This window comes from Conger conger, chromosome 11 (assembly GCF_963514075.1).
Source record: "Conger conger chromosome 11, fConCon1.1, whole genome shotgun sequence".
NCBI classification, from domain to species: Eukaryota; Metazoa; Chordata; class Actinopteri; order Anguilliformes; family Congridae; genus Conger; species Conger conger.
The window spans coordinates 50,554,173-50,568,404 of NC_083770.1; the positions used below are offsets into that span (position 1 = coordinate 50,554,173).

The 14,232-nt window shown below is 46.7% G+C and overlaps 2 protein-coding genes across 2 annotated transcripts; both read left to right on the forward strand.

Annotated features, from left to right (window-relative positions):
- Window positions 1–1,035: 1,035 nt before the first annotated feature.
- On the forward strand, window positions 1,036–1,905 carry LOC133140075 (trace amine-associated receptor 2-like). Its single transcript, XM_061259629.1, has one exon. It carries the CDS (start codon window positions 1,036–1,038, stop codon window positions 1,903–1,905), a length of 870 nt encoding a protein of 289 aa, XP_061115613.1.
- Window positions 1,906–13,158: 11,253 nt separating this feature from the next.
- On the forward strand, window positions 13,159–14,028 carry LOC133140073 (trace amine-associated receptor 2-like). The gene has a single exon (XM_061259627.1). The coding sequence runs from the start codon at window positions 13,159–13,161 to the stop codon at window positions 14,026–14,028; it is 870 nt and encodes a 289-aa protein (XP_061115611.1).
- Window positions 14,029–14,232: the final 204 nt, after the last annotated feature.

Sequence of the window (14,232 nt, forward strand, 5' to 3'; positions counted from 1 at the left end):
CCTTTCCTATGAGCCAGTGCCCTGATACTGCTGCTACTGTTTTGTGTGTGTGTGTGTGTGTGTGTGTGTGTGTGTGTGTGTGAGTGTGTGTGTGTGTGAGTGTGTGTATGTGTGTGTGTATGTGTGTATGTGTGTGTGTATGTGTGTGTGTGTGTGTGTGAGTGTGTGTGTGTGTGTGTGAGTGTGTGTGTGTGTGTGTGAGAGTGTGTGTGTGTGTGAGTGTGTGTGAGTGTGTGAGTGTGTGTGTGTGTGTGTGAGTGTGTGAGTGTGTGTGTGAGTGTGTGTGTGTGTGTGTGTGTGTGTGTGTGCGTGCGTGTGTAGCCTATATTCTGCTTTGCAAGTAAATAACCGTGTCAGTGGTCGCTGTGTTATCATCAACGTCATAGAACGTTCACCCACCCAAAGAAAAAATATAGCGTCCCCACGAGTATGACCCTGTGTCTGGGTATGGACATGACTGGGACCCGCAAGGTCGCTGGTTCGATCCCCCGACTTGTAGCCACAATAAGATCCACACAGCTGTTGGGCCCTTAACCCTGCATTGGTCCAGGAGAGGATTGTCTCCTGCTTAGTCTAATCAACTGTATGTCGCTCTGGATAAGAGCGTCTGCCAAATGCCATTAATGTAATGTAATGTAATGTAAAGAATCAAGGCATGTCAGTGTCAGCGAAAATATTTTTGGTGAGAAACAAATCTACCACTTCCATTGCTTCTGTAACTTTTACTAATATTTGGAGTAATTCTGAAAACAATATTTGCAGTAATTCTTGGAAAACAAACCCCAAAGGGTTACCTTTCAGAAGAGACTGAGATTATGCCTGAAGTCAAAGGGGTTCAAAAATAGTAACCATTTTATTTTGGGCATGTCATGTCATGTGTTAAGAAAGGGGGTGATAGTTAAGGGGTTAAACACTATACATAACGGACAATCATTTCAAGCACAGTCTCAAGGGGCGGGAACGGATCCGCAATAAAAATACGACCCTAACACTGTATTGCAGGCAGACTGAACGCGCTCAGCACCAAAAGCCACCATGCTCTCGCTCAACGCCACCGTTCCCCTCTCGGTCGACTTCGATCGCCCTGAAGACTACTTCATTTTTCTCTTCCATATTATTTTCGCTACGAGCGCGGTCCTCCTCGCGGGCTCAGTGGTCATTGGAATCTCGAGCACGAAGAGTCTTCGGCGTCAGAATAGATTTATTTTCATGCTCAACACCAGCATCAGCGACACTCTTGTCGGATTCTCTGTGTATTATCTTGGTCTATTTGACGTACAGGAAGGATTCCCGTCAAGGAACGGTACATACTACATTCTACCTACTCTTCTTGGAGTAAATGTCTTTACTTTCTTGTTCGCGCAGTTTGACCGTTACGTCGCTGTGTGCTATCCCTTCTTTTACGACAGTTACATCACGCAGCCCGTTGCGGTTGGAGCCTGCGTCTACAGCTGGGTCCACTCGTATTCAATATTACTGGCAATGAATGTGGTTCCTATTTCAATAGCTGCAAAAATAAGCGCATTTAGCATTGTGGCCTTACAGATTGTAGTCATCACTAAAATTCTAATGACTATAAAGCTGTATGTAATTGCCAGATATCAGATTGGACGAGACCCACCAAGCGCCGACAAGGAGAACAAGAAGGAATCACTGAGGATAATAGTGTTTGTAGTTATATCTTTCCTAGCCCTATGGTTTCCCGCGTTCATCAATATTATTGTGAAGCAGCAAAGGCTTCGCGCAGTCAGATTTAGAAACGAAGCGACTAACCTCTTTGCCATTATGGCGCGCTTTAACGCACTTACCACGCCCGCCGTGTACGTCTGGGGAAGCCCCGCGCTGCGCGAGGCTGTGAAGAGAGCCGTGTGGGGGAGAGTGTGCCCGAAGCGGAAACGCAGGTAGAGTGAAGTCCGCGCGCTATAGCGATAAAGTGGCCTGTTTTAAGTCTGTCAGTATGACAGATACTGTGGGCTCCCTTCACGCCTTTTACTCTGTCACGTATCTGTCATTCGCGCATACCCATTTTTGTTTTGAGCTTGTAAAAATGAGAGCTTTGTAAACGCGCTATTCACCAATAGGGGAGACCGGGGAACAACCATATGCTTTTAGGTTTTCGCTTAATTACAAATATATACAAATATTAGAGCCAGTTGCATGGCTCACAGTCTCTGCATGCTCGTGAAATGTGCCAAAACAATACTGCTTTATAACCCATAGGACGTTGCTTTTAATTGCGTGTATTTGTAGTCAGTGGCGTTCACACATCGTTCACACATCTTCAGTTAATCGAAACATTACTTTCAGGGTGCTAAAACACAGATTTGTTAATAACTATTCATTAAGTTTTCAAATCGCCGTCACACACGAGAAGCGGGTTGCTATAACAAATAAGTGAAAACAAACCCATCATATTGCTGATATGCAACTATGCAAAATCCCCATGTTTAAACATTCCCCGTGTTGCTATGTGCCCCGGTCTCCCCTATAGTCCAAGCTACAGGGACAATATTTATATTGCAATCACTTACAGTAACGGGTTGTGTTCTCCGGCGAGCGGGTCGTCATTTGTAGCTTATTGTCTGTGTTCTTTCAATACAGAATCGATTTTGATCACGGATGCAAGAGCGAACATCGACAGGAAATATCAAGTATATCGAGAGGGAAAATGCAGTGACAATCTGGGGAGAATGGCAACAACCCATAACGCAGGGCTCATCTGTATCCCATCTAAGCTTTTTTATTTTTCAATGTCTTTTGCGTTTTTCATCGTAAATGATGCTCGCAACAATGCCATTTCCGACATCAATATGTGTCTGCATGCATACAACATACAATGTGTTGTTGTTTCAGCTGCATAACAGTAATGTCACACAATTGCACTGAATCGGTGGGTTCGTTGTGTCATAAATAATACATTATATGGACACATATTTTCTGCCCAGTGGTTTGTTTGTAGGTCGACAACTATTTTAGGGATCGACCGGTCTTGACCGTGAGAAACGCATTTGAGATGAAAGTTAAGCAGGCGTGTGCTGTGAAACGAAAGTCACTATTGTACCAAACTCTACTGCAAGAAGAAAACTATGTTTAAACTTTGGCCTGATACTGTACATTTAAAACATTGTGGCAAGAAATGTTCCGAATATGTTTGAATTGAATTCGAGAAACTGCATCTTTCAAGTATGCTCTTCCGACCACGGATAAAAGACACAGTATCAGTATCAGTATCAGTATCAGTTTCCTCCAGTCCTTGTTTCACACTGTTAGACACGTGCTATATACACTCACCGACCACTTTATTCGATCATTTTTTTACTTCTACTGCTGTAGCCCATCCATTTAGAATTACGAATCACTGGATTTTTTTTTCACCATTCTTTGCAAACTGTAGAGACTAGTGTGTGTGAAAATCCCAGGAGATCAGCAGTTTCTGAGATACTCAAATCACCCTGTCTGCCACCAACAATCCTTCCACGGTCAACGTCACTTAGATCACATTTTTCCCCCATGCTGATGGTTGACGTGAACATTAACTGAAGCTCCTGACCCGTATCTACACGATTGTATGCATTGAGGGAAGAAGTATGGATGCATATATAAATTGTCTTCATTAATAATGTGTATTGTGAGATCCTCACCACTTTTTTTGAAAATCGCACATAAAAAATACAGTCCCCTCCAAAAGTATTGGAACAGCGAGGCCAATTCCTTTGTTTTTGCAATACACTGAATACATTTGGGGTTGAGATAAAAAGATGAACACGAGACAAGAGTACAAAGTTACCACTGTTAGACCACTTACATTACATTATTTGCATTTTCAGGACATTCCAAGTTGTTGTACAAGCTGGAGCAATGCCTCTGATTCTCCCTCTTTTCTGGGCTTTACAATGGCTGCTTTTCTCACGATAGTTCTCTGGTCTTCATGTTGGTTTATCTTTTCTAACAAAAATGCAGTCTTCACATGCAAAACCCAAGGCTAAAACCAAGAGTAGACATTCAGAATACCAATACTTTTTGGGGGGGCTGTATGTTCTCATTCTCATCTTATTTCCTATTTTCCCGAATCACCGGCCAAAGTTGCTTGGGTCACATTTCTTTCCCATTCTGATTTTTGGTCTGAACAACAACTGAACACCTTGACTATGTCTGTATGCTTTTATGCATTGAGTTGCTGCCACATGATCAGATGGTTATTAGATTATTACAGATTATTAATAGAAATTTGCATTAACAAGCTGGTCTACATGTGTACCTAATAAAGCGGTCACTTAGTGTATGTGAGTGCGCACTGATATTGAAATTATACACAAACACCGATGAACACAAGTATCTGTCTTCAAAAATATACATTCTTCTTTGGACTCATTGAATTAGCCAGTAGATTAACAGCAGAGAACTAATGTGTTCCTCCCTCTGTAAACTGTGATGAACCTCGTGACTAGTACTGTGCGTGTTTTGAGCACGCGCACCATGACAAGAAATTAAGGTGAGAAAACCATTTGACAGATTGGTTGTGCTATTAAGACTTTTGTCGATTTAGAGAAGGATCTTTTTTAAATGTTTTTCACATTTAGTTTCAAAGTTCTTCAATTAGAGGACGAATCTAGCATGATTCTCCTTCTGGAAAATTCGAGTTGATAAGAAAACACTTCAGGGAATGTCTCAGTGACAACGGCGCAGAGACGACTGAAATCGCGCTGTACTCGGTAAACGCGGTAAACGCGCTGTACTCGGTAATCGCGCGGTAAACGCGCTGTACTCGGTTTCGCTCAGTTAGGTCGCGTCTGGGCTACACACGTGAATTAAAGAATGTTAAATTACGGTTTATGCCCTAGATCTCCGAACAAGGATGTTCAAATGCAATAAACCACAGCTTTTCAATGTCCACACACACAACGTCTGCTTTTAATGCTCATTCCGATTATTACTTCGGTCTTGCTGGGCGTTATGTGTCCTGTGTGTTTGAGATATAAAAAATACAAAATATCAACAGACAAAGTATATCTGTTTTTGTTGAAACAGGTCTCTCTTGGAAAATAGATATTGATCTCAATGAGACCACCTGTTTAAATAAATAATAACAATATGATTATAATTGAGCCTATTCGTCTGAGTTTCTCGGTCGCTGCCCCACACCTGAGTGCAGGGAGACCGTTTATACAGGGCTCAGTGGGCACTTTAACAATAGGGTCGCTGCTCACAGAAATTCGCACATTCTTTATAATTATGGAATAATTTTACGTTTCTTAACTCCAGTTGAGTGAAGTTAATCTCTCTGTTCAAACGTAAGTAAAGCCAGAGGGAAATTAACAGCTAAAATATGAAATGTAGCTTGAAAATATCAGATATGTTTTCATGTGATTTAGTATCACCACCATGTCTAAAACAGTTGGCACTAATCCACAGCACATTTCTAATATCACAATTAGCAAATATCAATACTTCAAGTAGGGGAGATCGGGGACGATTGTATATCACAGAATGTGTGAGCTCATGTCAAATACAAAGAGTTACGCTGTCACTAACGGGGTGGATTGTAAAACTAGCTGGGGATGGATGTAACATTACATTACATTACATTACATTACATTATTGGCATTTGGCAGACGCTCTTATCCAGAGCGACGTACAACAAAGTGCATACCCATAACCAGGGATAAGTGCGCTGAAAGACCCTAGGAGGGAAGTACAATTTCAATTGCTACCCGTACAACAAAGATAAGGACAACAAATGAACAAACAAACAACAAAGCAAAAGTGACCAAACTTAACTATCCAAATACTGCTTACCTAGCCAACTAAAAATACCGAAACACAACGTAAATCACAAAGACAACAATTAAGGATCACAGGGAGGTAGGGAGGGACAGGGAGAGGTGCTGCTTGAAGAGGTGTGTCTTCAGTTTGCGCTTGAAGGTGGGGAGAGATTCTACAGTTCTGACCTCAACGGGGAGTTCGTTCCACCACCGTGGAGCCAGAACAGACAGTAGTCGTGAGCGTGAGGTGGAGGTTCGGAGAGGGGGAGGTGCCAAGCGGCCTGTGGAGGCTGAACGAAGAGGTCTGGCAGGGGTGTAGGGTCTGATGATTTTTTTTTTTTGTTATGCTTGGAAGGCTAGCACCAATGTTTTGAATTTTATGCGAGCCATGACAGGCAGCCAGTGGAGGGAAGTAAGCAGGGGGGTGACGTGTGAGTATTTGGGAAGGTTGAAGACCAGACAAGCTGCTGCATTCTGGATAAGTTGGAGGGGTCTAATGGCAGACGCTGGGAGGCCGTATGTTGTAACAGGAACAGAACATTTGCTTAAATCAGACCCACTCTGAAATTTACACAAGAACTTTAAAAAAACATGTCTGAATGGTCTTGTCTAAAGTACATTATTTTTTGATGCAACAAATGAACAATTAATAATAACTATAAATGTCTTTTTTATAAGGACACCCATTTTAAACTTACATTTTTCTATATAACTAAATCTAAATAAATAATACCCTCTGGTCTTTAATTGTAAAACTGCTTTGTTTCTAAAAAAAATCCCTTCATACTGTAACTAACTAGAATTATGTGGTACAACCATCCCCAACCTGGGCAGCCATTGCATAGGCTGATATATCATGTGGCAGCAACTCAATGCATAAAAGCATACAGACGTAGTCAAGGTGTTCAGTTGTTGTTCAGACCAAAAATCACAAGGACAACAAATGAACAAACAAACAACAAAGCAAAAGTGACCAAACTTAACTATCCAAATACTGCTTACCTAGCCAACTAAAAATACCGAAACACAACGTAAATCACAAAGACAACAATTAAGGATCACAGGGAGGTAGGGAGGGACAGGGAGAGGTGCTGCTTGAAGAGGTGTGTCTTCAGTTTGCGCTTGAAGGTGGGGAGAGATTCTACAGTTCTGACCTCAACGGGGAGTTCGTTCCACCACCGTGGAGCCAGAACAGACAGTAGTCGTGAGCGTGAGGTGGAGGTTCGGAGAGGGGGAGGTGCCAAGCGGCCTGTGGAGGCTGAACGAAGAGGTCTGGCAGGGGTGTAGGGTCTGATGATTTTTTTTTTTTGTTATGCTTGGAAGGCTAGCACCAATGTTCCCTTCATACTGTAACTAACTAGAATTATGTGGTACAACCATCCCCAACCTGGGCAGCCATTACATAGGCTGATATTTTGGCATGTGGGTTTGAATCACATTTGACAGACTGCTTATTGCTGCCATGGAAACCATTTTACCTCCAATACTGTGACTGATAAACATAAAATACACATGATGAGAATGGTTACTTTTGTGCCTCAAAATTTTTATTTTTGGCTTAAAAACACCCACTATTTCACAGCCATCACACTTCTCCTGTGAGCTCAGAGGGGAATATGGGTCTGGACAATATTGATCACATGACCGCAACTCATCCCTGATTGGTTAAATTGATGGTGTTACAACTAACCATCACTGGTCTCTTGATACACTTTTACACACATTCTTTTCTGGGGTTGACCCACAACACTAATGTCTGCCATGTGTCCATTCACATGACATTATCAAGAAAGCAAGCTGATGGAGTTAACAGTATAAACTGATTTAACTTCACCCCTTTTCTTAGCAGGGCCGATGTGGGGTTTTTTGCATTCCCTTCATCACGGTGAAATTTACAATGACTATGCTAGCAGGATAGGATAGCAGGATTCCCCCTCCGAGGAATCGCCACCTTAACGTGGTGGAGGGGTTTGTGTATCCCGGTGATCCTGGGAGCTAGGTTGTCGGGGGCACTGTTAGCCCCCAGTAGGGTCTTCCAAGGCAAATTGGTCCCGGGGGAGGGGCCGGACTAAGAGCGATTCAAAGACTCCCATGATACGGCCACAGAACGACCCAGTTACCTCGCCCGGAAAAGGGAAACCGGGGCCCCCTGCTGGAGCCAGACCCGGGAGGGGAGCTCGTCGGCGAGCGTCTGGTGGCTGGGCCTTATCCCATGGGGCCTGGCCGGGCACAGCCTGAATTGGTCACGTGGGGTCGCCGCCCTGTGGGCTCACCACCTGCAGGGGTCGGCATCGGAGTCGGGTGCTTTGTCCAACGGGCAGTAGGCAAAGGCGGGGATCCGGGCGTGCTGATCCTCGGCGTCGCAGACTGGTTCTGGGGACGTGGAACGTCACCTCTCTGGTGGGGAAGGAACCGGAGCTAGTGCGGGAGGCGGAGTGGTACCAACCAGATATAGTTGGGCTCACCTCCACGCACAGTACTGGTTCCGGAACCAAACTCCTGGAGAGGGGCTGGACTCTGTTCTTTTCTGGAATTGCTCAAGGTGAGAGGCGCCGGGTGGGTGTGGGGATACTCACAAGCCACCGGCTGAGCGCCACTGTGTTGGAGTTCCACCCGGGGAACGAGAGGGTCGCCTCTCTGCGACTACGTGTCGCTGGGGGGAAGGCTCTGACTGTCATTTGTGCTTATGCACCAAATGGCAGTTCAGAGTATCCGGCCTTCTTGGAGTCACTGGGCCGCATCCTGGAAAGGGTGCCACCCGGAGACTCCATAGTTCTGCTGGGCGACTTCAACGCTCACGTGGGCAATGACGGAGAAACCTGGAGGGGGGTGATTGGGAGGAACAGCCTGCCTGATCTGAACCCAAGCGGTGTTTTGTTATTGGACTTCTGTGCTGGTCATGGATTGTCGATAACAAACACCATGTTCGAGCATAGGGTGGCTCATAAGTGTACTTGGTACCAGAGCACCTTAGGCCAAAGATCGATGATCGACTTTGTGGTCGTATCATCAGACCTGCGGCCGTATGTCTTGGACACTCGGGTGAAGAGAGGAGCAGAGCTGTCAACTGATCACCACCTGGTGGTGAGTTGGATCAAGTGGCCGGGGAGGCTGCCCGACAGACCCGGTTAACCCAAACGTGTAGTGAGGGTGAACTGGGAACGTCTGGCGGAGGCCCCTGTTCGCGAGGTCTTCAACTCCCACCTCCAGAAGAACTTCTCACGCATCCCGGGGGAAGCTGGGAGCATGGAGTCCGAGTGGGCCATGTTCAAAGCCTCCATTGCAGAGGCGGCAAGCAGGAGCTGTGGCCAGAAGGTCATCGGTGCCTGTCGGGGCGGCAACCCAAGAACCCGCTGGTGGACACCAGCGGTGAGGGAGGCCGTCAAGCTGAAGAAGGAGGCCTTTCGGGCTTGGCTGGCCCGGGGGTCCCCTGAAGCAGCAGACAGGTACCGGGTGGCCGGAAGGGCTGCGGCTTCAGCAGTCGCTGAAGCAAAAACCCGGGTATGGGAGGAGTTTGGGGAGGCTATGGAGAAGGACTTTTGGTTGGCCTCGAGGAAGTTCTGGCAAACCATCCGACGACTCAGAAAGGGGAAGCAGGGCTTGTCTCAGGCTGTTTTCAGCAGGGGAGGAGAACTGCTGACCCGGACCGGGGATATTGTCGGGCAGTGGAAAGAGCACTTCGAGGAGCTCCTGAACCCGAACAACACGTCCTCTGTGGAAGAGGCAGAGCCTGAAGACTCGGGGGAATCTGCACCTATATCCCTGGCGGAAGTTGCTGAGGTAGTCAAAAAGCTCCTCAGTGGCAAGTCGCCGGGTGTAGATGAGATTCGCCCTGAGATGCTGAAGGCTCTGGACATTGTTGGGCTGTCTTGGCTGACACGCCTCTTCAGTTTCGCGTGGAGGTCAGGGACAGTACCTGTAGAGTGGCAGACCGGGGTGGTGGTCCCCATTTTCAAGAAGGGGGACCGGAGGGTGTGCTCCAATTACCGGGGTATCACACTCCTCAGCCTCCCTGGGAAAGCTTACTCTAGGGTACTGGAAAGGAGGCTCCGACCGACGGTCGAACCGCGGATTCAAGAGGAGCAATGTGGCTTCCGTCCTGGCCGTGGAACAGTGGACCAGCTCTTTACCTTGGCAGGGTTGCTGGCGGGGTCATGGGAGTTTGCCCATCCAGTCCACATGTGCTTTGTGGACTTGGAGAAGGCTTTCGACCGTGTCCCCCGGGGAACCCTGTGGGGTGTACTGCGGGAGTATGGCGTACCGGGGCCGTTGTTACGAGCCATCAGGTCCCTGTATAATCAAAGTGAGAGCTGTGTCCGCATTCTCGGCACAAAGTCAAGCACGTTTCCGGTGGGTGTTGGACTCCGCCAAGGTTGCCCCTTGTCACCGGTCCTGTTTGTGGTATTCATGGACAGGATCTCAAGGCGCAGCCGAGGTGAGGAGAGTGTCCGGTTTGGTGACCTCAGAATCGCATCTCTGCTTTTTGCGGTTCTGCTGGCTTCATCGGACCGTGACCTTCAGCACGCACTGGAGCGGTTTGCAGCCAAGTGTGAAGCGGCCGGGATGAGAGTCAGCACCTCCAAGTCCGAGGCCATGGTTCTCTGCCGGAAAACGGTGGATTGCTCCCTCCGGGTTGGGAACGAGTCTTTGCCCCAAGTGAAGGAGTTCAAGTATCTCGGGGTCTTGTTCACGAGTGGGGGTAGAAGGGAGCGTGAGATCGACAGGCGGATCGGTGCAGCGTCAGCAGTAATGCGGGCGTTGCACCGGACCGTTGTGGTGAAGAGGGAGCTGAGCCGGAAGGCAAAGCTCTCGATTTACTGGTCGATCTACGTCCCAACCCTCACCTATGGTCACGAGCTTTGCGTAGTGACCGAAAGAACGAGATTGCGTATACAAGTGGCCGAAATGAGCTTCCTCCGTAGGGTGGCCGGGCTCAGCCTTAGAGATAGGGTGAGGAGCTCGGACATCCGGAGGGAGCTCGGAGAAGAGCCGCTGCTCCTTCGCGTCGAAAGGAGCCAATTGAGGTGGTTCAGGCATCTGATCAGGATGCCTCCCGGGCGCCTCCCTTTGGAGGTTTTCCGGGCTCGTCCAACTGGGCGGAGACCCCGAGGGAGACCCAGGGCCCGCTGGAGAGATTATACATCTCGACTCCGGATAAGCGGGTGATGATGGATGGATGGATGGATGCTAGCAGGATATACCGTTTGAAAGCGTTAAAACTCACAGTATTAAGATGCCATTGTTTTAGCTACAACAGTTCCTTATTGTGTAACACGTGGGTGGCAAAACAAGTGTGGGGGGACCTCACCTTCTCCGCATTTTGGAAGTACACCGACTACACGAATCTGTAGCGTAGTGGTTAAGGTACATGGCCTAGGCCGTGGGAAGTAGGGGTGCGGAGGGTGCAGCAGCAGAAGATCCACACAGCCGTTGGGCCCTTGAGCAAGGCCCTTAACCCCGCATTGATCCAGGGGAGGATTGTCTCCTGCTTAGTCTGTTCAACTGTACGTCGCTCTGGATAAGAGCGTATGCCAAATGCCAATAATGTAACGTAAAATATCGTTTGAATAACCAAGTGCCGTAAAAAAAAAAGCAAATTGTATGGCTTTGTGCTATTTGTGCATGCTAGCTACATCATGCTAACCTCATACAGGGACCAGTAAAGGCTTAGAACACGCTAGCACTTAGTTATTGTAAGTTTCTTCACCTCTACTGTGAAGTAAAAAAGTGGACAAATTACGTTTTCTGTGAGAAATGTATTGGCGAACTCACGTGCACACACAGCTCTACATTCTAAAGCTCCACTTTGCCCTCCCTACTATATATCCTTCCTAGTCCACTGTATAAGTGAATGTCGGCTGTGCGAAAAGGCGCATGGTTTCTCCATGTCAACAAACCATGTATCAGCAGTGTGCTGTCCTGGTGGAGATCTGCACTTTACTAGTTAACTGTTAGTTTGATGATCAGATGCGCTTGTTGCTTTGCCTGTGAATACAGTGGATGATGCTTTTCTCATCAAGATATTTTGTAAATCTGGCTTATATAACATTGCAGTGTACAGCTGCTGTTGGAGTATGTTTGTGTATACTACATTACATTACATTATTGGCATTTGGCAGACGCTCTTATCCAGAGCGACGTACAACAAAGTGCATACCCATAACCAGGGATAAGTTCACTGAAAGACCCTAGAGGTAAGTACAATTTCAACTGCTTCACCCCTTCACTATGCTTGCTATCCGATCATCGCCTGCTTTGCGAGTGTCAGTGGTTGCTGTATCATCAACGTTTATTGTGTAAATCTGGCTTGTGAATAACAGTGTCAGTGGTCACTGTTTCATCATAATTTATTTCGTAAATCTGCCTTTCCGATGAGCCAGTGCCCTGATACTGCTGCTACTGTTTTGTGTGTGTGTGTGTGTGTGTGTGTGTGTGAGTGTGTGTATGTGTGTGAGTGTGTGTGTGTGAGTGTGTGTGTGTGTGTATGTGTGTATGTGTGTGTGTGTGTATGTGTGTGTGTGTGTGTGTGTGAGAGTGTGTGTGTGTGTGTGAGTGTGTGTGTGTGTGTGTGTGTGTGTGTGTGAGTGTGTGTGTGTGTGTGAGTGTGTGTGAGTGTGTGTGTGTGTGTGAGTGTGTGTGTGAATGTGTGTGTGTGTGTGTGTGTGTGTGCGTGCATGTGTAGCCTATATTCTGCTTTGCAAGTAAATAACCGTGTCAGTGGTCGCTGTATTATCATCAACGTCATATAACGTTCACCCACCCAAAGAAAAAATATACCGTCCCCACGAGTATGGCCCTGTGTCTGGGTATGGACATGACTGGGACCCGCAAGGTCGCTGGTTCGATCCCCCGACTTGTAGCCACAATAAGATCCACACAGCTGTTGGGCCCTTAACCCTGCATTGGTCCAGGAGAGGATTGTCTCCTGCTTAGTCTAATCAACTGTATGTCGCTCTGGATAAGAGCGTCTGCCAAATGCCATTAATGTAATGTAATGTAATGTAAAGAATCAAGGCATGTCAGTGTCAGCGAAAATATTTTTGGTGAGAAACAAATCTACCACTTCCATTGCTTCTGTAACTTTTACTAATATTTGGAGTAATTCTGAAAACAATATTTGCAGTAATTCTTGGAAAACAAACCCCAAAGGGTTACCTTTCAGAAGAGACTGAGATTATGCCTGAAGTCAAAGGGGTTCAAAAATAGTAACCATTTTATTTTGGGCATGTCATGTCATGTGTTAAGAAAGGGGGTGATAGTTAAGGGGTTAAACACGATACATAACGGACAATCATTTCAAGCACAGTCTCAAGGGGCGGGAACGGATCCGCAATAAAAATACGACCCTAACACTGTATTGCAGGCAGACTGAACGCGCTCAGCACCAAAAGCCACCATGCTCTCGCTCAACGCCACCGTTCCCCTCTCGGTCGACTTCCATCGCCCTGAAGACTACTTCATTTTTCTCTTCCATATTATTTTCGCTACGAGCGCGGTCCTCCTCGCGGGCTCAGTGGTCATTGGAATCTCGAGCACGAAGAGTCTTCGGCGTCAGAACAGATTTATTTTCATGCTCAACACCAGCATTAGCGACACTCTTGTCGGATTCTCTGTGTATTATCTTGGTCTATTTGACGTACAGGAAGGATTCCCGTCAAGGAACGGTACATACTACATTCTACCTACTCTTCTTGGAGTAAATGTCTTTACTTTCTTGTTCGCGCAGTTTGACCGTTACGTCGCTGTGTGCTATCCCTTCTTTTACGACAGTTACATCACGCAGCCCGTTGCGGTTGGAGCCTGCGTCTACAGCTGGGTCCACTCGTATTCAATATTACTGGCAATGAATGTGGTTCCCATTTCAATAGCTGCAAAAATAAGCGCATTTAGCATTGTGGCCTTACAGATTGTAGTCATCACTAAAATTCTAATGACTATAAAGCTGTATGTAATTGCCAGATATCAGATTGGACGAGACCCACCAAGCGCCGACAAGGAGAACAAGAAGGAATCACTGAGGATAATAGTGTTTGTAGTTATATCTTTCCTAGCCCTATGGTTTCCCGCGTTCATCAATATTATTGTGAAGCAGCAAAGGCTTCGCGCAGTCAGATTTAGGAACGAAGCGACTAACCTCTTTGCCATTATGGCGCGCTTTAACGCACTTACCACGCCCGCCGTGTACGTCTGGGGAAGCCCCGCGCTGCGCGAGGCTGTGAAGAGAGCCGTGTGGGGCAGAGTGTGCCCGAAGCGGAAACGCAGGTAGAGTGAAGTCCGCGCGCTATAGCGATAAAGTGGCCTGTTTTAAGTCTGTCAGTATGACAGATACTGTGGGCTCCCTTCACGCCTTTTACTCTGTCACGTATCTGTCATACGCGCATACCCATTTAACTCATTTAGACTTTGTGGCGGTTGTAGTTAACACTAAAAAGCTAGGCTTACTTTGCAACCAAAGTAGGCAAATAAGGTA

What these genes read in the sequence shown, in the direction of transcription:
- LOC133140075 (XM_061259629.1), top strand. Translation starts at nt 1,036, where the DNA reads ATGCTCTCGCTCAACGCCACCGTTCCCCTCTCGGTCGACTTCGATCGC.
- LOC133140073 (XM_061259627.1), top strand. Translation starts at nt 13,159, where the DNA reads ATGCTCTCGCTCAACGCCACCGTTCCCCTCTCGGTCGACTTCCATCGC.